Consider the following 27399-nt stretch of genomic DNA (forward strand, 5'->3'; position numbering starts at 1 on the left):
GCCACCTGCTTCCCTGACAGACATGAACACAGATCCTTGCGGAAGTAACACAGTGAGATCCAACATTTAGTTCATGATGCACACACATATGCACACACACAGTCACATACACAGGTACATGCATACACACACACACACACACAAGTTACTGTGACTATGATTCAACAATGCAATAGATAGCAGAATTATATATATTATATGCATATATATATATTTCGTGCTGTAATGAACAGATCTAAAAACGTCCAGTATGTGGGATATGTTTATAAAGCAGTGAATTAAAAGCTTAAATGAGGAGATTTTTAGAAATGTTCTAGAAATTTTGAAAAAGAATCAGATATGAATATAACCCTCTGGGGCTGGGGCCAAGGTTAGGGAGATTTCAGAGCTGGGGCATGGCTCTGTGATTGAGAGACCCCGCCTCCGAGAATGAAGCAGAAGAGCAGTAGAGAGTGATTCCCAGCACCAACTTCAACCTTGGGTCTTTACATGCCCATGCAAGTACATTCAAATACATGCCCACACATGTGGAGACATGCACGTTCACACACATGTACAACACACATGAAAATGGAATAAAAAGGTGTTAAGGGTTTAGTTAGGAGAAAGAAGTTCAAGAGATATATGTGTGGCTGTAGCTGGCAGCAAGGCATCCTTCTTAAGAACCGAGACAAGACGGTAAGCACACCACTCCAGAAGGCAGTTAGGATGCGAGGCAGTGGGTATGTTAATTACCTTATTGAGCCTTTCCACAGTGCACACAGATTTCAAAATATCATGTTGCACATGGCAAATATGCACACGTTTATTTATTTATTTTTTAAAAAATATTTATTTATTTATTATGTATACAATATTCTGTCTATGTGTATGCCTGCAGGCCAGAAGAGGGCACCAGACTTCATTACAGATGGTTGTGAGCCACCATGTGGTTACTGGGAATTGAACTCAGGACCTTTGGAAGAGCAGGCAATGCTCTTAACCTCTGAGCCATCTCTCCAGCCCCACACGTTTATTTTTCAATTAAAAGATAAAATTTTAAAAAGGAGTAAGCTTGCCCTACAGTTTCTGATCAGCAAGTCTATCCTGGGTGTAGTGGCACACACTTTTAATCCCAGCCCTTAGGAGCAGAGGCAGGTGGATCTCTGTATGTTCGAGGTTAGTTTGGTCTACATGGTGAGTTCCAGGACAGCCAGGGCTACAGAGTGAGATTCAATCTCAGAATAAAAAGTTTATGATGGTTTTCTGAAAAAGGAGTCAGCTAAGAGCCAGGGTCCGAGCATGCTGATGCGAGCCTGCAATCCTCACATCCACTGCACATGCGCAGTGGAGGCCGGAGTCTTAGGAGTTTAAGGCTGGCTTCAGCTGCATAGCAAGCCTGGCTATGTGAGATGCTGTCTCGACTCACATGCACACACTCCACGGACACTCACCCAAGGTGTGAACTAGGATTTGAGCTCTCTCTTTAATTGCCTTGCTTTCATATTCAAACAACAACTTGTTCTTATGAGAAAGGGATCAGATTCCTATATTGCTACAGGGGAAGAGAGAATGCAGAGGTTTTGCTTTTTGCTCTACCCGGGGCAGACAGTGCAGAACTGTTTATGCCTGGAATTGAGGAGGTTGGTCTTAAGAAGTTTCGTCTTTTACTGTTTTCTGAAGCTCAAGGGCAAAAGTGAACCTGCAGCCTATAGTGAAGATATAGGCAAAGAGAAGCATGTGAAAACATTATAATAAATTTATATACTTGACTTCCAGTATTGAAATTGTATATGTGCTTGTTTTTCAGTACCTTGAAGAGAGCCCTCGAGGTCTTCAAGCAGCGTAAGTTAATTATTTAAAAATGTGTTTATTTTATGTGTCTGGGTGTTTTGCCTGCATATATGTCTGTGTACCATGTGTGTGCCTGGTGCCCACAGAAGCCAGAAGAGGACATCAGATCCTCTTGAACTGGAGTTACAGTGGCTGTCAATACCATGTGGATTCTGGGACTCGAATATGGGTTCTCTGGGAGAGTAGCCAGTCCTCTTATTGCTCAGCCATCACTCCAACCCCTAGTGCAAACTGTGTTTTCTGTTATTGGTAAGCTCTGTGTCTTTCTTCTGAGGCAAGTTCTGTTTTCAGCAGTAGTTTAGCATTGGGTGGAAAGATTTAGCACAACTGTAAGGTGAGAAGTAGCTCTGCAGAGCAGAATTGAGCTAGACATCTCACATCTACCTGCCCCTTGGGTAGTTGTACTTAGCACAGACTCCTGGGTCCTTCTGAGTTTCTGACTCAGGGAGTTTGGAGTAGGGCCTGAGATTCTGTGTGTTCTTAAGTTCCAAATGTGATGAACACCATGTGGGAACACTCTGTCCTGCTTTGTTTTTGTTTTTGTTTTTTTTTGGTTTTTCGAGACAGGGTTTCTCTGTGGCTTTGGAGCCTGTCCTGGAACTAGCTCTTGTAGACCAGGCTGGTCTCGAACTCACAGAGATCCGCCTGCCTCTGCCTCCTGAGTGCAGGGATTAAAGGCGTGTGCCACCACCGCCCGGCTCCTGCTTTGTTTTTAACTCAAAGATATCATTCCATGAGTGCTTGTCTGTACCTTACCTGATTCTGACAGACTCACCCAACGTCTTTTATGTTCGTGTGTGACTTTTTTCTTCCCAGGGACACTTACACAGGACCTCAGTCACTAGGGCAATGCTGTAACTGTCTTGACATGTCTCCCAGATTTCCAGACGTTTTTGTCATTTTTATGTGGAAGAAATCTGTATTTTTTAGTGTGTGCATTCATGTGTGTAAGAGTAGATGAGTGGAGATGTCAGAGCACAACTCTGGGGGCTCTTAGCCTTGTTGAAGCAGGCTCTCTCTTGTTTTTACTAACAGCATACTCCAGGCTAGCTGACTAGCAAGCTTCTGGGAATTTCTCCACTCAGTGCCTCCCATCTCACCGGGAGTTCTAGATCTCAGATGTGCGGCACACATATGAACTTTTTCATGGTTCTAGGAATCTAACTTAAGTTGTCAGATTTGCTCAACCGGTGGTTATAGCCAATGGCCTCAGCTCTACAAGACATTTTTGATTACGACAGTCTTCAAAGAACTTACTACCTGGTCATTCTTTCCTCCTATTGTCGTTTGGCACGTGGGGCCACACACCACTACCCTAGACCTGCTCTCTCAATGGATATCAGCAATGTTTCTCCAGTCCAGAGTGTGTGGGCCTCATGGACTTTTCTCTCCCACTTTGGCATGTCCATTAGTGTTGTCCTTCTTTGGTTGTGGATCTGACTGGGAATTATACCATCAGATTTTTATTAGTTACAGTAATGTGTTCACAACCAGGATCTGGGAGGTCTGGGTTGAGACGTGTCGTGATGCTCTTCAGGGAGTCCTGCCTAGCTCAGTGTTCCCCAGGGTTTCTGTTTCTGTCTTTCCTCATAGAGGATTTCCAGATGAAAGGTGTCAAAAGGCACAGTGTGTATGACTTATACTTGAAGTGTTTTGTGTTTGGCTGAGCGCTCTCCCACTCAGAACCTCTGCTATCTGTTTCCTCTTCTGTCATACAAGAGTGTGACTGTGTCATAACACAGGAGATTTCTGACCCATTCATCACTTGAGAGGATTTCCCCCCGTAGCAACTAAGCAATCTCGTCTGCAGCGGAGACTAGCCAGTGTCCTCTAGTCCAGTTCAACTGTCTCACGTTCATCCTGGAGGTGATCAGATCCTGCAGCCCGAGGGCTCAGTCCCCACCTTAGATTCCTGCCCCAAGGCTCCTAGACCTGTTAGACCAGTACCCACCAAGGGCTGAGGGCCAGGTTCCCACAACCCCCATCTCCTTCAATTCATTTACCACAGTAGCTCCCAGAATTCAGGGAAAGAATTACCCTTCCCGGTTTATAATAAAGGGTTTTTCAAAGGCAATGGGTTAAGGCGAGGGGGCAGAAGAGGGGCGTGAGGAGCTTTTAAGTCCTCTCTGAGCACACTCTCTAGGAGTGGACTCAGCAGGCTTCAGCCATGCCATTCTGTTGGTATGAGCAACACCCAATAATCTCCACATGCTTGGCTATTAGGGAAGCTCCCAAAGCCATGTCTGTTTTGACTTTTACGGAGCCTTCACTGGATAGGCTCATTAACAGACTGAGAGGGAAAGCCAGCTGGGCTCTTCAGAGTCTTCCAGGTCTCTGGAGGATTAGGTCTACCTGCTGGGCATGGGGTGGGGCCCCTCCGGAGAGAACTGGGTTCTGTGACCTACAGCCAGACAAGATGAAGAATTTCTTTCTGGCCCACTAAAGACAGAGGCGGATTGGTTTCACAGTATTCCTTGGGCAGGGGTCACAAAAGCAGTGAGATGAAACCAAACTGTATATGCTATACATTATAGGTGTAAAAGCCGCATAAATAAATACTCCTTTCACCTTCTCCATAGACAATGCCTTCTTTTCTCTTCAATTGATGCCTCTGCCTCACAAGTACTGGGATTAAAAGTGTACACAAACCACACCCAGCCTAATTTGAGCAAAATGCTTTTTCTTTCCTTCTTTCCTTTCTGTTATAAAGAAAAATAACCTTCAGAGGCTAAAATGTTGCACGAATGTTTGATAAATGTTTAGGCTCATGAGAGACCAGAGATAGAAAGCACCCAGGGACCATGAAAAGAGCTAGAGAATCAAATTTGATGATTCCTTTTTATTTTTATGTGCTTGGTTTTTTGCTTGCTTGTGCTCAGCTGATTTCTCCACTTTTAAGATCAGGATCTCCTGACTGGGGAATGGTGCTGCTCACCGTAGGTTGGATCTTCCTGCATCAATTAACTTAAGACAACCACCTGCAGACACACCCACAGGCCAACCCTCATTGAAACTTCCTTTCCAGGTGATTCTAGGTTGTACCAAGTTGACAATTAAAACTGGCATCCATCTCAGGACGTAAGGTTATTAACTGGTAACCTTGGCTGCCCTCCTTGCCCCCCGCCCCCCCAGTCTTGGGCATACAATTGGTTTTATTAACAGTGGCTAGAGACTAAGCTAAAGATTTAGCTTTGAACTGGGTAGTGGTGGCAGAGGCAGGCAGATCTCTAAATTTAAAGAGAGCCTGGTCTATAGAGCCCAGGATAGCCAGGACTACACAGAGAAACCCTGTCCCCCCCCAAAAAAAGACAACATTGGTCTTGATTGGACATAACAAGGACCTCAATGAGTGTTGGTGGCCATGAGAATTATTCTTAATTTTCTTTCTTGCTCCAGATTTGTATGTATAGTTTTGAATCATTGTGCGTATTTGGATTTAGACGCATGTGGATCTTGACTTTATTTGCAATTTTCTTTACAGAGGTAGACAATGTGGCCCAGTGTCACATCCAGCTTGCGCAGACTCTAAGAGAAGAGGCCAAGAGGATGGAAGAATTCAGGGAAAAGCAAAAACTACAGCGGAAAAAGGTTAGTTTGGAGTATGTGTTGCCATATCTCTTTTCTTCTGCAGAAAATCTCAGGCATTTCTGTTGCTAAATTGCTCAACTTGCTGACCATAGTGGCATACACTTTCAATCCCAGCATTTGGGAGGCAGAGGCAGGAGGATCTCTGTGAGTTGGAGGCCAGCCTGGGTCTACAGTGTGAGTTCCCAGACAGCCAGAGCTCATAGTATGACCCTGTCTCAAATGACAGCAGCAGCAGCAGCAGCAACAACAACAACAACAAAACCCTGCACAGCTTGGTTCCCACCCCCAATACAATCATAACCTTTTTCTGACCCGAGAAATTACATATTGGAGATTCCATGTAGACTTAATATTAGAGCGTATGCTCTGCACTCCAGGTCACTTTTCCTTTAAAAAAAAATGCAGGAATGCTAGAGAAATAGTTCAGTTAATAAAATGCTTCCCATACAAGCATGAGGCTGTGATTTTACACACCCAGAACCTGGGCAAAATTCTTGCAGGATTCAGTGGTTCTGTTTGCGTGTGTCTTCTTTTCAGATCTGCTGCCCCTGTCAAGACTGTGGCTGGAGATCTCTTTACTTCCATCAGCGGTATCAAGCACAGCCTAGCTAATGAGCATCCAGATCACAGGCCTCCTCGGCAAGGCAGCAGGGACTGAAGAACTCGGGGAGGGGGGGATGTGGGGCAGACTCACACTTCCCTTGAAGTTCATAATGGAATGGAATAATCCTACTTTATAACTAGAAAAACTGGCCCTGTTTCGTCTTCAAAGCAGCTCTGGAAGGGCCCTATTTTATTTAACGATGTATTAATTTTCATTTTATGTGCATGCATGTTTGTCTGCATGCATGCATGTGCACCACATGTGTGCCTGGTGCCTGTGGAGCCAGAAGAGGGTATCCATCCCTGGGAACTGGAGTTACAGACAGTTGTGAGCCATCCTGTGGGTGCTGGAAACTGAACCCAGGTCTTCTGAAAGAGCAACCAGTGCTGTTAACTGCTGAGCCATCTCTCTAACACCCACAAGACTCTTTTCCATTGATGGGATTTATTCTACATATATTAAAGGTGATGGGAGTGAATAAGTTATTATGATAAGCCGGATGGTGGTGGCACACGCCTTTAATTCCAGCACTTGGGAGGCAGGGGCAGGCGGATCTCCGTGAGTTTAAGACCAGTCTGGTCTACAGAATGAGTTCTCGGACAGGCTCCAAAGCTATACAGAGAAACCCTGTCTCAAGAAAAAAAAAAAAAAAAAAGAAAGAAAGAAGGAAGGAAGGAAGGAAGGAAAGAAAGAAAGAAAGAAAGAAAGAAAGAAAGAAAGAAAGAAAGAAAGAAAGAAAAGAGCCTCTCTGTGTCTCCGTGTCTCACATTTGCCATCATTTTATGAGCTGCTTTGCCCTTTGTTAGAGACACAGTCTCGCGAAGCCCAGGCTGGCCTCCAGCTCACCGTGTAGCTGAGTCTCTGGCCTCCACCTCCTGACTGCTAGGACTGTGGGCATGTGCTGCTACGCCGGGCTTGAGAGCTCCTCCTTGCACACCGCCGCCTCTTCCTATTTCTCAGCCGGTGCTTGTGCAGTGTCTCTGAGTGTGGAAGGACAGACGCAGACAGTTAAGGAACACTGCATCAGACACTTTCATGTGTTCTCTCAAGCTTGTGTATCACACTTGAGGTTGCAGCTGAACCAAAGCCTTTTTCCAGGCAGAGTTTTCGTGGGGATTGTACTCGTTGGATAACAGATTCTTCTGTTTGACATTACCAAGTCTGCCATTTCTTTAAGGAAATATAGATGGAATTGTTCTTTGAGACAGGGTCTCCCTGTGGAGCTCTTTATATCTATATAACTATATAATTCTCTGTATCTCTAGCCTGGTCTCTAACTCACGGAGATCCTTCATCTCTGCCTCCCAGGTGCTGGGATTAAAGGTGTGTACCACTGTGCCTGGCACCAGGTTTTTAAAAAGTTACCTTTTATTCACCTACCTTTTAAAATAATTTTTGTGTACATTGGTGTTTTGCCTACATGTATGTGTGTGTGAGGGCATCAGATTCCTGGAACTGGAGTTACAGACAGGTGTGAGTGCCATGTGGAGTCTGGGACCTGAATATTGGTCTTCTAGGAGAGCAGCCAGTGCTCTTAGTCACTAACCCATCTCTCTAGCCCCTTACTTATCTATTTTTAATTAAAATAAATTACATCACCCCCGCTTTTCTCCATCCTACTTCTCTTAGATACCTGCCTCCGATCCCTACTATGCCCTCTCCTACAAAGAATTATTTTTAATTTTACTTGAGTGTGTTTGTGATTCTCATTCTCTGAAACTGGAATTACAGGAGTTTGTGAGCCACTAACATGGATGCTGGGAGCCAAATTTGGGTTCTCTTAACTGACAAGTTATCTCTCCAGCTCTGAAATGATAAATTTTTTGTCTCTCCTTTCCCCACCCCCTCTTGAGACAGGCTCTCTCTCTATAGCCCTGGTTGTCCTGGAACTCACAGAGATCCACCTGCTTCTGCTTCCTGAGTGCTGGGATTAAAGGCGTGCACCACCACACCTAGCAGAAAGGACAGCAAAAGAACTGGGAGGTTGGAAAGATGGCTCAGTAGTTGAATGTGTGCTGCCCTTGTAGAGGATCTGAGTTCAGTTCTCAGTACCGTGTTAGATGGCTGAACCACCTGTAACTCAGTTCCAAGGGTATACATTCCTTCTGGCCACCATGGGCACTGGATTCACATGCGCAGGTCACACACAGACAGGCACAGACATACAATTTTTAAAAAATATAAAGCTGAACATCCCAGAGGACCAAATCTGGTTTATACAAAGAGTTCCAGGTCAGTGGGTATTACTTAGTGTGGCCTTGTCTCAAAAGCAAGGAAAGAAAAGAGTCATTAAAAAGGTAAGGAGATATCGTGTCTCAGGTGGAACAGTTAAAAAAAATAAAAAGAACCATAATACCGTAGTTAACTGAGCTGTTCGTGTATGACTCCACTTAAAAAGGGTCATTTCCTCACCCTAGGTGCCCTTGACCGCCCTGACCCTTGTGCTGAGTGCCTGGACTCAGTTCCTTTCTCAGCAGAAGCTGCTTTCAAAACATTGAAAAGTCAGAAGTTTATTTAGAAAATTGTAGTTAAGTGTTTCACAACAGACTCTGGGGTGACTTTGGGTACCCCTCCCTTTCTTTTCTTTTTAAAGAACTTGTTTTGGGAAAAAGAATGTTTCAATGCTAACTTCCCCTTTTAAAACTGTCACACTGCTTGCTCTGACCTTCCACTTCTTGGAAATTGAGCTGTTTCTGCTCATCAAAAGAACCAGTCAGTTGCTTGCTTTTCTTTCTTCTCTTTCCTTTTCTCTTATGCAACTGGTTGAAATTCAGGATCTTGACTTTGCTGTGCAAGTACAGTATTGAGATAAGGAGACACGTTGGACTATTGATTATAAACCAGTAGCAACCACCAACTGGATGGTTGGATGTGTAGCAAAGTGTGTATTTGGACTAAAAGGACCATGACAGAGCCAGCACTGTGAACTGATCAGCTCAAGTAGCCCAGGAAAATCAGCCATGATTACTAAAGAAGTAAAACTAGCTCTTGCTAGTCAGTTCCGTGGACTTCAGCTCCCTGGTGGCTGCAGCCAGGATCTGTCATGTTTCTTTCCATGTGGGGCTGGTGTTGGAGCCCTGTCACTGTGCCTGCGTTGTCTTCTTCATTACCAGATGAGTAGCTACTTCCTGCTATCTCTGCTTTAGAGAAGGCTAGGAGGTAAGTTCTGGGTTCTCTGAAGCTCCCCGGAGGGAGTTTCATTTATTCCATTTGAAGTGAGAGCACACCTTAAGTATTTCATCCAAATATCCTAAAAATCCATCCATGCTTGTCTGTTATGGTAGTATATAAAAACCTAAATGTATATGTATCTAGTAGGAGCTGCATTTGAAATTCATTTTCAGTAATAAATAAATAGGCTCCTTGGTGCAAATGCCAGCTTTCTTCTTTGCTGACAGTCTCATTGCTTTGCTGCTGCTCTGTAGACACCATGAACTAAGCAACTTATAGAAGAAAAAGTTTGTTGAGATCTATGACCTCATGGCAGGGAGTGTGGTAACAGGCAGATAGACATGGCACTGGAACGGTAGCTGAATGCTTAGTGTTGAGACAATTCCAGGAAGGCAGCCAGAAAGCTAGCTGGGAATGGTGTGGGCTCAAAGCCCACTCCCAGTGACACACCTCCTCCAAACAAGGCCACGCACACACTAATCCTTCCCAAACACTTCCACCAGCTAGAGGCCAAGCTTTCAGCTATATGAGCCTCCGGGGGCCATCCTCATCAAAACCACCAACTGACTGTGTTTCTTTGGGCTCACCAGGAAAATGGAGATGTAGTATTTACACAGAAACACTACTGTGAGCATGGAGTGGCTTCGCATAGAAGTGCTAGATAAATGGGGACCAGAAAAACTGTGTCTGAGAGGCAGGCATCGTTGCAACTACAGTGAAGAAATTGTACTCAAGTGAACTCCATGCAGTTTACCTTGCTGGCTAGATGAGGCTAGATCATAGAACAGTTTCTGTTAGCACCGCTACAGACACTTCCTTCTTCCCCTGGTCATAAAGCGTATGTCGTTGGGGAGCCACAGAAGTGGAGGTTGAACTCCTAATTTGCCTGTGCTGACAAAGCTTCCAGAATAAAGATGCCCTTAAAATACAGATGGTATTTTAACAAGAATTTAAAACTTCTTCTGGAAACCAAAGTCCTTTGATTCTAGATTCCCTGAAGAAAGCACTCCATGGTGATCAGCGAGACTCCGGTGATGTTTTGAGGCTTCAGGACTCGGGGTGTGAGTGCCTGGGCTAAATAAGATGCAGTGTCTTTAACTGCCTGTGACTTCTTTTTTTTTTTTTAATATTTTATTTATTTATTATGTATACAACATTCCTTCCATGTATGCTTGCATGCCAGAAGAGGGCACCAGATCTCATTAAAGATGGCTGTGAGCCACCATGTGGTTGCTGGGAATTGAACTCAGGACCTCTGGAAGAACAGTCAGTGCTCTTAACCTCTGAGCCATCTCTCCCGCCCCCGCCTGTGACTTCTTGAACAAGAAGTTTAGTCTCTGCTCTGTACTGTCTTCATTTGTGATGAGGGGACAATAGATAGCACATCTGGCTTCTGAGTGACATGAAGACTAAACTGGATAACCCACGTTGAATGCATAGCCCTCAAGACGAGCTGCTGTTAGCAGTAACTTACAGTTTTTATGGACAGTGTTTGTATTCTCTTCACAGACAGAAACTATAATGGATGCTGTCCACAAACAGAAGAACTCACAATACAAGAAGACCATGGATGTGAGTTACACTGGCTGCTGCTGCTTTTATAATAGTGACATTATCAAACATTCTGTTCATGGACATGCTCCTACTCAAATGATGTTTCAATGATGTCATTTATTGATGTGCTGTCAAGGAAAACACTTGACTTTCCTTCCTGTTAAGGCCTTGAGGATAGGAGAGTGTTGGTACGATGCTGCTTTATTTCTGACGAGCTGGTATAGAACTCTGTCCTCTGGGTGTGGTGAGCTATTGCCTTCTAAGTCAGTATCATGGCTATCAACATCCCTAGCAAGACTGGACCCAGTACCATTCTCTCCCGCAGGAGAGGGAGGTTCACAGCCATGCTGTCAGCAAGGACGGGGGTAGATCACATCTCTGGGAAGGGGCAGATGTTTCTTCTGCAGTGTAACTACCCATAGGTTGTCCATACTTCTGTGGGTGACCTTCACCCTTGTTCCTATAATTATCCACAGCCAAACTCATTGGTCCACCAAGCTGGACTTGAGTGGAATCATCTCTTTGGTCTGTTGATACCTGATGGGGGTGAGCAGATATTTGCTCGTCTCTTCTGGAATAGTTAACATGACACCTGGAAAAATAAAAACTAGTCCACTTATATTTTAGGATGTGATGTAAAGCATATGACACACAATATACACACATACAAATGTACATAGATACCCAGGCACATACACATATGTTCACACAGATACACACACCTACATACACACACAATACAAACACACACACACTATTTATCTTGTTTTTGAACCTTCTACCTAATGGCAGTTCTGAACCTTGTTTGTTGCTCATTTTACTGAATGACCCTTTTGTGTTTTAAGATACCTGGGAATTATAAAAGTTCCCTTTCTTTTAAGCTTTAAGATACCTGGGAATTATAAAAGCTTCCTTTCCTTTAAGTGCTTTAGTAACAGTGCGTGGCAAGCCAGGGACAAGTTGTTACAGCTCCCTTCCTAGCTTTCCATGAGTCCCTTAGTGTACGCTACAACAAAATCTTTTAGAAGTCACACCACTACATATGTAGCATGTGTGACTGTGACTTGGTGTTGAAAGTATCACTGTGTGGATGGCACATGTGGTCTGCTCGGCTGCTTGCACTATTTCTTGCTTGAAACCACATCAAAGCATTTGGTCAGGAGGGAATGTTGGCTATAGAGTGCTGAAATAGTGCTGGGGAATGTGCGTGCATGTGTGTGTGTGTGCGTGCATGTGCGTGCGTGCATGTGTGCATATGTGTGTGTTTGTGCGTGCATGTGTGTGCATGCATGTGTGTGCGTGCGTGCATGTGTGTGCGTGCATGTGTGCATGTGCGTGTGTGTTTGTGCGTGCATGTGTGCATGTGCGTGTGTTTGTGCGTGCATGTGTGCATGTGCGTGCGTGCATGTGTGTATATGTGTGTGTGTGTGTACACGTGAGTATGTATGTGTGCCTATGTGTGCATGAGTGTGTGTGCATGTATGTATGTGTGGTGCGTGCATGTGTGTGTGTGTGTGTGTGTGTGTGTGTGTGACATTTTGAGAAATCTGGAGAAAGTTTTCTCACAATTAAAGGGAATGACTTCTAAAGAAAATATACATGTCTTGATTGTTTCTTGTACCTATACTTAGATTATTGGTAGTGTCAATCAGTTTTCTGTTGTGGCAAAAACATCAAAGAAAACAACCTAAGATTTGGAAGGAAGGTTGGTTTTGATTCACAGTTCCAGAGGCTTCGGTGTGTAGTTGCTTGGCCCTGAAGGGAGGCTGGACGTCATGGTGTGGAGTGGGTGGAGGAGCAAAGCTGCCTGGGAAACAGGAGACCACAAAGAAGGGGCTGGAGACAAATACAGCCCCCGAGGGCCCACAGGCTTCAAGCAGGTCCCACCTCCTGAGTTTCTACCATCTTCAGTAGTCCATCAGATTATGAACCTATCAGTGCATTGACCTGATAATGGGGTCAGAGCACACATGGTCTGATCACTTCCCAAAGTGTTCTCTCTGACCATTGGCGCATTTGAGATCAAGCATGAGGGTCTGGGCCAAAGCAAATATTATTGTTAATTATTTCGCTTCCACTAACAAAATGATTTTAAAAATTTATATTTGACTTTTTTCCCTCTCACTGTTGTAGTTTCTAGTCTTTTCTCTAGCAGAGGCAACCTGAGGAAAAGAAGGCTTATTTTGTGTCCATCACAGTGGGGAGGTCAAAGCCAGGGAGCCTGTAATAGCTGGACACAGAGCATGAAGTCAGGGGGAAGTGCAGTGAATTCTTGTGCTCAGAACACTCACCTTTTTATACAATCCCAGACCCACCCAGGGAATGGTGCTACCCATAGTGGGTGGCTCTTTCTGCCTCACTTAAGCCGATGAAGATAATCCCCAAGCCCCGTGCTCAGAGGCCCATCTCCCCAGCAAGCCTAGCTCTTATAAAATTGGCAATGAAGATAAGCCATCACACTAACCATGCTACTTCCTTTTTTCTCATGTTCCACAGTTTCTTTTAGTATGAAATGAAATTTATGCCCTGGCAATGCTGAAGCCTGCAAGGGCAGCTCGTACATGGTGGTTCTGTTGAACTTGTCCATGTTGGGTTTCATGGTCTAAGTTGATGAGGACGACTGACCAGATCTCTTCCTCATTCTTTTAGTATAGTTTCTTTTTATTTAGAGAACTTTTTAGCTTCAGAATATGTCTGCCAGTGAACATTTTATTGAAAACACTTATTAGGGTGGTTTGCAGGAGCCTGGGTGAAGGATTATTCACAGCAGCATGGGTACCCGACCAGTGGCTCCGCCCCCAAAGAACCTATCTCTCCCTGTGCAACAACTAACTGCCTGTGGTCTTGTGAACTGCTCCCCACTCCGTGACAGAATGAGCCCCATCCTAGGCAGGCCTTGTGCGGATAATCGAGGCTATCGTATCCATTAGTGAGTGTACAGCTCAGAGATATTAAATATGTTCATCACGCAGTGCGAACACCATCACCTCGTTCATCCCCAAAGTCTGTATCCTACGAACCTCAACTAGCTCATGAAATTATAAGAACCAGTGCCTCCCACCTTAGCTCTTGTCAGCTGCCACACTGCTTTAGGCCTTCTCTCCGTTCTTCTTTTCATTAGTCAACATTCACAGCAGACAGCGGTGTGCATCATGACGATGCTCTCACATTTAAATATCAGGGACTTGAAACACATTCCCCGCCTGCGAGCCCAGCTTTCACGGCACACTCATGCCATCCATAGCTTTCTTCCGTCTGAGAATCTTTTGAGGGCTGGAGGGAGGACTCAGTGGGTCAGGGTGCCTCCTGCCACACCTGACCGCCTGAGTTTGGTCCTCTGTGCCACGGCAGTGTGCTCCCTGCACAGCCACCCGTAACTCCAGCTTACACTGAAAAATAATTTATTTTAGCCGGGCGGTGGTGGCGCACGCCTTTAATCCCAGCACTCGGATGGCAGAGGCAGGCGGATCTCTGTGAGTTCGAGGCCAGCCTGGTCTACAAGAGCTAGTTCCAGGACAGGCTCTAAAAAAGCTTCAGAGAAACCCTGTCTCGAAAAACAAAACAAAACAAAAAAAAATTTATTTTTTATTTTAGACATGAGTGTTCTGTTTGCATGTATGCATGCACGCCAGAAGAGGGCATCGGATCCCATTGTAGATAGTTGTGAGCCACCATGTGGTTGCCGGGAATTGAACTCAGGACCTCTGAAAGAGCAGTCAGTGCTCTTAACCACTGAGCCATCTCTCCAGCTCTTGAAAATAAAATTTGAATTCTCCATAAATCTTTTTATAAAAATTATTTTTATTTTATGTGTATGAGTTTTTTGTTTTTGTTTTTTGTTTTGTTTTTGATGACAGGGTTTCTCTGTGTAACAGCCTTGAATGTCCTGGACCTTGCTTTGTAGACCAAGCTGGCCTTGAACTCACAGACATCTTCCTGCCTCTGCCTCCCAAGTGCTGGGATTAAAGGTATGCACCGCCATGCCTGACTGTGTGTGAACATTTCCCTCGTATATATGTATGTCACTGTGAGCATGCCGGCAGGGGGAGGGGGCGGAAGAGGGTGTCAGAGTCCTGAAGTTGGAGTGGTAGGTGGTTGGCTGTGAGCTGCTGTGTAGGTTGTGGGGATCAAGCTGGGTCCTCTGGAAGAGCACCAATGCACTTACCCACTGAGCCATCTCTCCAGCTTTTCTCCATAAGTCTTAAGTAAAATTGTGTGTGCGCGCATGGGGGCAGGGTGAGCACACACCTCTGTTCCATACCTCGGCACACATAGAAGTCAGAGGACAATTTTCAATAGTTGCTTCTCTTCTTCCATCGTGTGGGTCTCAGGAATCCAACTCAGGTTGTCAGGCTAGGCGGTAAGGCCCCTTCACTCTCTCCGTAATTCCTTTTTCTCTACTTTGTTTTTTTTTTTTTTTTTTTGTGGTGAAATACACCTGACATGAGACTTCCATTTGAGAAAAATGTATTTGTCTGAGTCAGGGTTATTTTGCTTATCGTAATCCCACCCATCTTCCTGCAAGTGACACAGTTGTATTCTATCTGATGTTTGAGTAAAAGTCCCTCTGTCATACAGTCCTCTGTCATACAGTCCTCTGTCATACAGTCCTCTGTCATACAGTCCTGTCATACAGTCCTCTGTCATACAGTCCTGTCATACAGTCCTCTGTCATACAGTCCTACGTTTTTGTTGTCCACTCATTCGCTGACTGACTGATCAGGGACTGCAGGATTGCATTTTGTCCCCAGGGACTGCAGGATTGCATTTTGTCCCCAGGGACTGCAGGATTGCATTTTGTCCCCAGGGACTGCAGGATTGCATTTTGTCCCCAGGGACTGCAGGATTGCATTTTGTCAGTTCCTTTCTTTGTGCGTCTAAAATGTATTGTGCTTCTTCCTTTTTGGTTCTTGTTGTTTCTAGTGAGAAATCTGTGTTATTAAAGTTGTTTTTTCCTTTTAGATAAAACGTCATTACAGTCACTCTTTTAAGATATTTTCTTTGTTTTTTTTTTATCTTTTTTAGTAATTCCATTATATGCCTTGGGTGCCTTTAGGATTTGCTTGTTAGGAGTTTAGATAGTTTTAGACTGTAGGTTGTATCTTTTACCAAAGTTGGGATCACCTCAATTACCTCTTCACATGTAGTTTTAGCCTGTCTTCTTGTAGGGTTCCACGTCCATGAGGTATTAGCTTGCTTCTTTTTGTACAAAAGGTCCCTGGGGCTCTGTTAAAATTTCTCTGCCTTTTTTCCATCTTCAGTGGTGGTTAATTTTGATTGCCAATGTGATTGGATTAAAAATCCCAAGGGCATTGGTGAAGCTCACCTGTGAGTCTTTCTGTGAGGGTCTTTCCCTAGAGGTTTGATTGAGAATGAAAATCACACCCTAACTGTGGTGACACCATGCTATGGCCTGGGGCTCTGAGTTTGAGTCAAAATGGAAGAAAGGAAAAAGCCTGGTGAGCGCCAGCATTTCCCTCTCTACTTCCCGGTCCAATCCACTGAGCTGTGAGGAGCCCAGGTCCCTGCCAGGATGGGCTGTGAGCTATCCGAAATCCTCTTCCCACCACCTGCCTCTGGCTCTCGGTGCCGAGAAGATACCAAATGCTCTCTTGCTTACACTCTGTGATGCTCATGCCTTACTGTTAGTTTGGTCCTCTGCCTCTTTTTCAGTTCTGAGAGTTCCTTTCATCATCTGTTTCTATGTTTAGCTTTTCTGTGCCTTTGCCATGCTGTTTTGCTTTGGTGTGCAGTTGTTTGCCGAATGCTTTTGCAGTCTTTGTCAGGTGGTTCCAAAATCTGTCATCTCAATGCTGGACCTGCCGATTGCCTTTGTCCATTCAGTTTAATATATTTTTTTCTAGTTCTTAGTTTGAGTGGTACTCATTTGATTTAGATATTTAGGGTATTACAAAAAAAACCCTTTAGATTATTTAAACCATGTTTTATCTGGTTTCCCCACCATGCCAGCATGAGGTGAGGCAATTGCCTCATTATTGCGGTCTGGGGTTAAGAGTTTGTTGTAAGGAAAGCTGCTGGTTTGTTTCCTGGTCGCCTAGCAGCTCAGACCCAATATAATCACACAGAAACCATATTATTTAAATCACTGCTTGGCTCATTAGCTCTAGCTTCGTATCAGTTAACTCTTACATCTTAATTTAACCCATCTCCATTAATCTGTGCATCACCATGAGGTTGAGGTCTACCAGCAAAGTTTCAGCATGCCTGTCTCTGGTGGCTGCTCCATGGCTTCTCCCCTCACTCTGTCTCCTTTCTCCCAGCATTCAGTTTAGTTTTCCCTGCCTAGCTAAGTTCTGCCCTGCTACAGGTCCAAAGCAGTTTCTTTACTCATTAATGGTAATCACAGCAGACAGAGGGGAATCCCACATCAAGAGTTCAGGTTCCCCCGTCCTCATCAGAAGTTCTGATTTTCTACTACAGTTCCTCTGTTGCCACCCCAGGAAGGAAGGCACCTGGTTACTGTAGGTCAAGTAAGTCAAGGAGGGGTAGAAGGTTCAGGCTCCCCACACGGTGTCCACTGCTCCTTGGAAGAAGAGACACTGCGACTCCTGTCACAGATGATTCCTTAGCAGGGGAGCTGGGTGTTATATTACAGCCTGGTAACCAGGGGAGTCTATCTAGAGTCTTTAACTGGCTTTTACTATCCTGTGTAAGGGAGCCCTAGTTTGTTTTTTTATTGTTGTTGTTATTGGGGTGTGTGTGTGTGTGTTTGTGTGTTTGTTTCATGGCACTTGTGGGGAGGTCAGAGGAAACTTTGTGGAGTCGCTTTTCTCTGATTCACTTTACATGAGTCAAGGCGGTCAAACTCAAGTCAACAGGCTTGCACAGAGAGTGCCTTTAACCACTGAGCCATCTTGCTGGTTTGAGCCCTTGTGATTTATGCTTTGTTTAGTGTCAGAGGACTGGTTATTTTGTTTTAAGTTTATGCTTTGTTAGGATAATCTTTTTCTAGTCTTTTGACTAAGAAAAGCAGGTAAAAATTATTTTGAGTGTATTACTGTGTTTCTGGGCCACCTGCTTCTTTGGGACTGGATCTGTGATATATGTGGCAAGGCAACTCACCCTTGGGCTGCTCTTTGGCTGAAGTTCCTAGCCAGTTTGCCTTGGTGAACTTTTCCTTTCAGAAAATTACATTTGTTTTATATATAATGCTTTGGAGTTTTAGATGCCACAGCAGTGTGGTGGTGTAGATAGGTAACCCCAACACTCAGGAGTCTGAGGCAGGAGGATCATGAGTTTGAGGCCAGCCTGAGTTACATAACAAGTCAAAAGCCAGCCTGAACCACATGGCGGGACCCTGTCTCAGAAAACCAAGGGCTTAGATAGAGCCAGTGACAGAGTGCGTCTCCAGTGGTACAGAGCCATGGGTTCTGCTCTCAGTACCACAAAGAAGTGTGGCAGTATAGTGATTGTGCTTGGTAGAGAGAAATCTCTCCAAGGTGTTGTGTAAAAGGAATTGTTGCATGGGTCTTTTTGCATGATTGTCATGCATTTTTATAGTTATGAAAACCAGGAACATATTCTTTCTATATAAAAATAAAAATTTTGTATGCTATGTAATGATATAGTATATAAGTAAATATATTAAAATCTTTGCTTTATAGATGGTAAAACAAAGGCACAGAGATGTAAAGTAATTTATTAAAAAACAAAAGCAAAAAAATACATAGATAACGGTGAGGCTGGATTTGAACCTCTTCACTCTGGTTACAGCATTTGATCAAACCAAGAAAAAGAGTCATATTTTTGGTTGTGAAGCCTTTGATGGCTGAACCATTTCTCTAGTCAAGAAAGGACATCTTCATTCTTAGTCAAGTAGAACTGTCACTTTGATTTATTTGCTAATTGTTTCATTCATAGCTTTGTTTTGTGTTGTTTAAACAAGCTAAGGCTTTGTTTCTAAACCTGAAACAAACTAATTTCCTTGCTACAACAATGATTAGGGTTTGTGAAATGATTCCATAATCCTAATAGTAATAGTGGCATAAGATAGGCCACTGGCTACCATAAAGTATGTAGATCCAAAGTCTTTAATAATGCCTATCTTGAAGTGGAGGAGACAGCGTTGGTGCGCACGGCCATGGCTGGGGACTCTGGAACACTGATGACTCTTGAGAAAGAGAGGAAGTTGGTTCCCGTGACCGAGTGATTGCACAGACTCTACGGATTATGACTTACATAAATGTTGGATTACACATCTTAGAAATTATATACATGGAGTGGATATGATCATATTGCATTGTGTAATTGTATGAAAGTTTCAAGAATAAAGAAAAATCAGAAGAGTCAGTTATATATATTTTAAGTCCCATTTCTAAGTCTTTATTGTTTGTGTATTTTGTGCCAAATGGCAGTTATTGTTTCCTTGGGCAGGGGCCCCACTCTGAGGAGTCTGGAAAAGGACTGGAACTGGGGACTCCTCAGAGAGCAGTGAAAGGCATCTTCCCTCCGAGAGCCTAATCTCTGTCGATTCCAGCACCAGCCAGAGCTTGTGCTGGGCCTGGACCTGGCCTGGAGGGCTGTGTTGGCTGATTTCCACACTGGATATCTTGCTCACCCATCTCCACCTTCTGTTTGTAATGAAGGCCAAGAAGACTTATGAGCAGAAGTGCCGGGACAAGGACGAGGCGGAGCAGGCTGTCCAGCGCAGTGCCAATGTGGCCAACCCAAAGCAACAAGAGAAGGTACCTAGCGTGGTCTACAACCTGAAGACTCGGAGATGTGGTTGTGTTGGTTTAAACCAACTAGGGCTTAGGCATGGTATACATGCATGTTGTCCTAGTACTCAAAAGGCTGAGGAAGGAGGGCCATGAGGGTTTAATATCAGACTGGACTATGTAGTGAAACCCCATCTCAAAAAATTAAAAATAAAGATTACAAAACAACTTAAATTATTATTTTTTTAAATAGATTTGTATCCCAAGTCTCTGGCAATAACTTCTTTGGTGTCTAATCTTCAGAATGAAAAAAAAAGCCCTTGAATATTTTTGAGGTTGGGGAAAACACCAGAGAAGCACATCACTAGAACGCAGGGGGTGGAATAAGAGGCTTGGCACTCCTTTTAAATGTAATCAAAACTCAGCTCCTGTATTCTTTGCTGACAGAATGCTTCTTGTGGGTGGACTGAAATAATAATATAAATAAATTAAATAATACATTTAGTAATATTCCTGGATCAGTGGCTCAGCAGTTAATAGCACTGACTGCTCTTCCAGGGGACCTAAGTCCGATTCCCAGAACCCACATGGCAGCTCACAACCATCTCTAACTTCAGTCCCAGAGTGTACAATGCCCTCTTCTGGTCTCTGTAGGTGCCAGGCACAGATGTGGTACACAGAATATATGCATGCAAGACACTCATATACACACACAAAATATAAAATAAAATAAAGTAATAATATATACTATTATCCATGGCTCGAGGCAGGGTGATGTGTCTATAGGAAGACACAGGGGGGGTTGTTTTCTGATACCGAGAAAATGAAAGATTTGCTTCTAAATGGAACGTATATAGGACTTGGACCAGACCTTACCTCTCCATTGCTATTGCTTTTGCATGTGTTTGGCCATGGACGCCTGAATCAGCTTCTCTTAATCTCTTTCTGGTTTTGGTCCCCGCAGCTTTTTGTGAAACTGGCAACGTCAAAGACCGCAGTAGAGGATTCAGGTGAGGGGAGGGGTGTGCTCTACCTGGGGATGGTTGGTTGGGGCTGTTTACACTGTTATGAACATGTAGGATTAACGGGCCTCAGAAGGAACAGCTACAATCCAGCAAACCTGTCTAGTTTCTAAATCAACTCCCTGTCCATTGTAGATAAAACCTACATGCAGCAAATCAACACGCTGGAGAAGGCCCGAGAAGCCTGGCAGAGCGAGCACGTTAAGGCTTGCGAGGTAGGTCCTGGGGACTAGAAGCAGCGTGGGACAGAGCACACATTCCCCTAGAACCTGAGACTCGGCTTTCATGTCAGCCCCTCGTGCTTCATTCAGTCACTGAGCACGAGGGCGAGTTAGGGATTGAGGACTTAAGTGGAGAATGGAAGGGATTGGAGTAATTTCCTCTAATCCTCATTTTTTGGCCCCTTCTCCACTCTGACCTCACTGTCCAGCTCACTCCAAAGCGTTAGTCTAACATTTGGTTAGCGCGGCCATGACACGGCTGCATCAGTTAGGGCGGACTGAGCGCTGTAGTTCCTCCGAGAGTCATGCCTGTACTTGCTAGGTTCGAAGGGGAATACACAGGACTCCATAATTTCTAGAGAAAACTTAAAAGACACAAGAAAGTTCCTTACCTTTCTGGCACCATTTGCTAACAGTGTCCCAGGACCAGCAGAACCAGTATTATCTGAGGACTGGGTAGAAACGTGGACTCTCAGTCAGGAACTCTAGGGTGGCAGCTGGTAGGCAGTCTCTGTGAATTTAAGGATTACAGCAGCCAATTCACAGCTCTCCTTAAGTGGGAAAGCAGCTGCTCCCTGCCCTGCCAAGGTCTTATGATGATCAGCCGGCCTGTCTGTATCCTTTGACATAGTCTCCCCACCTCTTGGGCGTGGACATACTCTCTTTTTGTCCGTCTCTGTCTCCTCCAGCACGCGGTGCGTGCGTGCGTGCGTGCGTGCGTGCGTGTGTGTGTGTGTGTGTGTGTGTGCGCGCGCGCGTGTGCACGCTGGGAATCAAGCCTAGAACCGCACACTTGTATATGCTCTACCACTGAGATATGTTCTCAGCCCCAGCCATGTTTTTTGAAGTTGTTTGCAAGTCCCAAGTTCCAGCCTGTCTCAGCCTAAACTTTACTCTCTACGCCTGCTTTCTCCTCTCTCAAGGTTGTGGGGATGCCCTTGGTGTGAAGTCCAGGGCTTTGTGATTTCTCTTACCTTTGTGAGGTTCCGGTGATCAAACCCGGAGCCTTATGCATGCTAGGCAAGCACCAGTCCACTGAGCTGTACCCCCAGACAAACTTGAGTGTTTTTTTTTTTTAAATCTCATTTGTTTGATCTTATTTGATGAAATGAACCTCGTTTGACTTATCTCTACAATTTGATACTGTGGGGCTTTATGCTCACACTAAGCGCTTTCTTCTGCGTTACTCTTTAAATGCCACCCACCAATGTAGGTTAATAGTGTTTACGTCATAGCCAGTCTAAACGGATGCCCCTTCTTTACATACATGTGTACACGTACCTGTTTTTCTATAGGTGTTTGAGGCTCAAGAATGTGAGCGCATCAACTTCTTCCGGAATGCGTTGTGGTTGCATCTGAATCAGCTGTCACAGCAATGTGTCACCAGTGATGACGTAAGTGAGCAGCATTCACAGAAGACCGTGCTCCGTGTGTTAGAGCCACCGGAGCAGCAAGAGCCATCGGTGCCTGTTAGTCACCTTCTCCCCACTTCCTGCTTCCATTTGGGGTACAGAGTGATAAAGATGTGAGCATTGCTGTCATCTTCTTCCTGACTCCTGGTCCATTTTGCCATCGTGACTCTTTGAGAAACTGCGAGTTAGGGATGGATAGCAGATAATGAAACCTAACCACCAGAGATGTCACAGATGAATGTGAGTCTCAGAGACAGCTCCAGGGTAGAATTCCATCACTTCCTGCACCAAGTATTAGCAGACTGACTCATGGCAGGCTGATGGTCACCCCACGGTGAGGATTTGCTTCTGTCTCTCATGGTGCTTATCCAGAGTTAACTTGTGCACAGCAAAGGTATCTGGGTCCCTAGATATCAAAGACACAAGTCGCGGTTATCACAGCCTTTGCTAAGTAATAGCTCCACTCTCTCTCAGATGGGACATGACTTTAGAATGATCAGATGTCCAAGAAACCCATAGAATCGAATGGAAAGACTTATCCTCAGGTTAAGTAGTTGTGATTGCATTGTGGTGGCCCTGAGACTTAGTCATGGGACTTGGCATATAGTTTCTTTATTCCATCAATACTTTAAAAAAATAACCAGGGTTTTGGCCTGGCCAGAAAGGAATATTTCCTTGCATTTTAATTTTTTTTTCATCTAAAAAAGGCAATATCCCAGATGTACTAGAATGGTGCCCTTGTGTGAGTCTTGTGCAGGTGGACGCTATAAAATAATTTTACACTAGCTCAGAACTGAGTATAATCAAGGGTTCTTTATCTAGGGGTAGACTCACAAATTACGGAGAACAAGAACAGAATCCAGCAGCAGAGAGAGCAAGCACAGGCTTTGTGTTGGCATTTATAGTATAAGAGGCCACCCCCAAGTGGGATGGTATCTTAAAGGCTACTGGCTGAAGGAGTTCCCACAGCACCCTTGGACTTGGGAATGTCTCCTACTTTCAAAACAAAGTTGCAAAAGAGTTGGCTGCTCATGAACATTCCTTTCCTATAGAGCGGTGCCTTAATTCTCATCAGTAAACTTCTGCATCATGTTTTATCTTGTGTTGATCAGATGTATGAACAAGTCCGTAAGAGTTTGGAACTGTGCAGCATTGAAAAGGATATTCAGTATTTTGTGAACCAGCGTAAAACTGGACATACCCCACCAGGTGAGCTGGGTGGCATGGGGTGCAGGTCTTTCTTGTCCTAGGTTACAGAGGATGTAAGATGCTGTATTAGTCAGCTTCTGCTGCTGTAACAAATAGCTGATGTAAATCAGCCAATAAGAGAAAAGTTTATTTTTTAATTTTATTTTAATTGATTGATTTTATTGAGTGATACCTTTTTCTCCGCTCTCCTCCATTTCCCCCCTCCCCTTCTGTCCTATTCAGGAGATCTTGTATTTTTTCTACTTTCCATGTAGATTAGATTCATGTATGTCTCTCTTAGGGTCCTCATTGTTGTCTAGGTTCTCTGGGGTAGTGATTTGTAAGCTGGTTTTCTTTGCTTTATGTCTAACAGCCACTTATGAGTGAGTCCATGTGATAATTGTCTGAGAAAAGTTTATTTTTAGCTCTAGTTTTTGAAAGCTTTAGTCCAGTCAGTTGATGCCATTGCTCTTGAGGCTGTAGTGAGGCCGCACATTATGGTAGAGAGCAGCCCAGTGGACTGCTCATCTTACAGCCAAGATGTGACAGAGGAGCAGACCAGGCCATGCCTGCAGTGACCTGACCTGGTTTGTTCCTACTGGGTTATATTTATTAAAGGTTCTATTCCTTCTATTAGTGCTAAGCTGGGGACAAAGTCTCTAATACATAGACTTTTGGAGATTGTTCTAGGTCTCCCTACCTTTTGTTTATTTGTTTATTTATTTTTTGAGACAGGGTCTCATATTCTAGGCTAATCTTAAACTTGCTGTACGACTGCGGATGACATTGAATTCCAGATCTTTTTGCCTCCACCCCCGAGAACCAAGGTGGTGACAGGCATGTGCACTCAGTGTCTTTTAGCACAGGGTGATGAAGCCAGGGCTTTTCGTAGGCTTGGCAAGTGTTCCACCCCAACCTTTACCTGTTTCTGATGTCGTATGTCTTAAACATTGCAGCGCCCATCATGTATGAGAATTTCTACTCTTCTCAGCGGAATGCAGCCCCACAGGGAAAGACTACAGGGTCCAATGTAGCAAGGTAATAACCAACTGCTCTTCGTGTGAAGAATATATTTTAATAATTTTTTAGATTATTAATATAATTATATTAAGACATTACCTTTTATTTTTAATTGACCAAAGTGACATAATTTACCTAGTAAGGTAACTTAGTTTTTTGAAATAGCGCTTTTAGAACAAATATTATATAGCTTTTATTAGCTGTGGTTTCCAGGGTCCTACAGCATACTTGAGTATGACCATTATTACTTGTTTATGAATTCTATGCCTTTCTGTGGCTGATAGGGAACAGGAATAAGCACACTGCCCTCCTTTGAGTCAGATATGATCTACTAGTTTTTATAGGGCCTATGAATTAAAAAGGATCTCTCTCTCTCTCTCTCTCTCTCTCTCGTGTGTGTGTGTGTGTGTGTGTGTGTGTGTGTGTGTGTGTGTGAGTGTCTGTGTTTATTTGAGACAGGATCTCACTCTGTAGCCCAGACTGGTCTTAAACTCACAGAGATCTTCCTATTCCAGCTCTCGAGTGCTAAGATTACAGGCATGAGCTATTACACCAGGCTTACATTTTTTTTAAATTTATTTTATCTGTGTGTATGTGTGTCTGTCTGTATCATTACATGCTGTGTGTATGTGAATGTCCACAGAGGCCACAAGAGGGTATCACATTCCCTAGAGCTGGAAGTACAGGTGATTGTTCTTAGGAGCTGGTGTTGGGTCTCCTCAGAGCGGCGAGCACTCTAGTTTTTTGTTTGTTTTGTTTTGTTTTGTTTTTAGAGACAGGGTTTCTCTGAGTGACTTTGGAACCTGTCCTGGGGAATTCTGTCTGTAGACCAGGCTGACCTTGAACTCACAGAGATCTGCCTACCTCTGCCTCCTGGGATTAAAAGCTTGCGCCACCACTGCCTGGCTTTCAGTGAGCACTCATAGTCACTGATTCATCTACGTAGCCCTGGCTTATATTTTTAAATGATTGGTGTTCACATAGAAAGCTATTGGAGCATGGTCAGTGGATCTCTGTATGGCTGTTTTCCTACTAGACCTGAGCAGAGGTGCCCCAGAGACAGTGTGGCCAGCAAAGCTAAGCTGCTTCCATTGGGCCCATTGCACAGAGAGTATGCTGCTCCTAATGTAAAGGGTCTGGAGGGAAAAGAAACCTTTATTTCACGCCAAGCCAGTGGGGGTGGAGTGGAGTGAGGTCTCAACTGCCGAGGTTTCCATCCAGTTTTAGGAAAAGTGGAGGGTGTTTGGGAGAGAGGTCAATGCATACTGTCAATCGTAAGGACCACTCAAAACCGTTCATATGACTGAGCTGACAACTCTCGCAGAGTCGAGAGCCATTTGTGTTTCTCAGTCTATGTACAAAGATTCTGAGATGCCAGGAGATCAACAGCTGAGATGAAAATCCTGCCAGTGGGCCCTGGGCAGAGCTCCGTACTCCTGACTCTTGTGCATTCTGCTTGCCGGCTTCCTATGCGCCTGCCCTTTGGGTTTCACAAGTCAGGGCTGTAGATCATTTGCCTTGACTGAGTAGAAAGATAAGAAAATAATAAGAGCTCACCCGAAAGACTTTGATTTTCATCTCTTCCAGGAGAGGACCTCTCCCAGTTCCTAAACATCTACCAGGTATGCCTCTTGGGATTTCTAGGGCAGATGTTCTTTAAGATTAAAATACGAACTGTCTGACTTGTTGACCTTATGACATGGCTCCATCATCTACAGAATCCATACTTGAGACAGAACTGTGCAGTCTAGTTACCACAAAAAAATGATGTGTTTTAAGTAAGTTTCTGAGTTTGTGTCAGGCCACATTCCTAGCTATTCTGGGCTGCATGTGGCTCATGGGTGGTGGGTTGGGCACCCCTGATAGGGCTGAGTTCCTAAGAGATTGTGCCTGTATTTGAATCTTACTGTAAGACTTCTCTTTTTGAGGCAGGGTCTCACTCTATTACTAATTATAATGTTGCACACTGCCCAACAAGGAATCGTTTTCAGATCATGCTGAGCTCCTTTTCCTCTGCAATAATGCAGAGAGAACGACACATACCAACATTTTTTTTTGTCAGTTCTATTTTCTGGTTAATTACAACAGCTTTGAAGAGAGGCATTTTGCCTTCTCCCATCATCTCAAACCTTTAGTGTAGTAGGAGATACGTAGCGTGTTTAAAAATTTATCATTTCGGGCACAAGCCGTTTAAGAAGCTGTATTCACAGGGGATTGAGGGAAGAGCTGATTGAGGCTGATTTGGCATCTCAGTAAAAGCTTCAAGACTGTTAAGAATTTTGGGGCCAGCAAGATGGCTCAGAGGGTGCTCGCTGTCAAGGTCGGCAGCCTGAATTCGATGCCCGGAACGCACTTGGTGGAAGGAGAGAACTGACCTTCACCAGTTAACCAACACATACACAGATATGCATAAAAAATAAGTATCAAAAAAATTTAAAAATAGTGATTGATCATATATTTAAATAATATTTAAGTTATTTTACTTCTTGCTGCCTTTAATTACCACTTAATAATGAGTGACTCTATTGTTGTTCATTTTTGATGATGACTTTACCATGGATGCTAATGTGGGCATGAATGAAAAAGAGCAAAGTCCTAAAAATGGTTTCTAGAATGGCCTCTGGTTTGTAGTCATGACTATCAACTATGAGATTTGGTGCCCATATTTTGTATTTTGATGTATTTAGTCATTACAGAAAGGCAGTTACCTGAGTCTTGAAGTGGACTGCTTCCGTCTACAAAGGGCTAAGTCAGTGGTCTCAGCCTTCCTAACGCCATGACTCTTGAACTCCTTATGTCGTGGTGACCCCCCCAACCATAAAACTAATTTTCACTGCTACTTCACAGCTGTGATTTTGCTACTGTTATGAATCATAATGTAAATACCTGATATGCAGGCTATCTGACTGATAGGGAACCCCTGTGAAAGGATTGTTTGACCCCCGAGGGGATTGTGACCCACGGGTTGAGAAACGCCGGATTTATCAAGCCCATTAATTAGCTTAATTTTGTCCCGCGTTCTCCTCTTTGCAGAAGACCCAGATTACTCCTTGGTGGAGGACTACACCTTGCTCTATCAGTAGCGCCAGTGGCGGTAAGAGTCTTCAA

The 27399-nt window shown here is 44.1% G+C and overlaps 1 protein-coding gene across 1 annotated transcript in view; it reads left to right on the forward strand.

Moving 5' to 3' along the window:
- Pstpip2 (proline-serine-threonine phosphatase interacting protein 2) overlaps window positions 1-27399 on the forward strand; it is a 75322-nt gene that overhangs the window by 43870 nt on the left and 4053 nt on the right. The window contains exons 4-14 of the mRNA XM_038331180.1: window positions 1790-1824; window positions 5315-5421; window positions 10706-10768; window positions 19357-19455; window positions 20393-20438; window positions 20586-20665; window positions 21967-22065; window positions 23196-23292; window positions 24228-24309; window positions 25879-25913; window positions 27325-27385. Coding sequence (XP_038187108.1) covers window positions 1790-1824; window positions 5315-5421; window positions 10706-10768; window positions 19357-19455; window positions 20393-20438; window positions 20586-20665; window positions 21967-22065; window positions 23196-23292; window positions 24228-24309; window positions 25879-25913; window positions 27325-27374 — 793 coding nt within the window. The 3' untranslated portion in view covers window positions 27375-27385. The remainder of the gene's footprint in view (window positions 1-1789; window positions 1825-5314; window positions 5422-10705; window positions 10769-19356; window positions 19456-20392; window positions 20439-20585; window positions 20666-21966; window positions 22066-23195; window positions 23293-24227; window positions 24310-25878; window positions 25914-27324; window positions 27386-27399) is intronic.

The sequence above is a fragment of the Arvicola amphibius genome, chromosome 5, assembly GCF_903992535.2.
Source record: "Arvicola amphibius chromosome 5, mArvAmp1.2, whole genome shotgun sequence".
In the NCBI taxonomy this organism is placed as follows: domain Eukaryota; kingdom Metazoa; phylum Chordata; class Mammalia; order Rodentia; family Cricetidae; genus Arvicola; species Arvicola amphibius.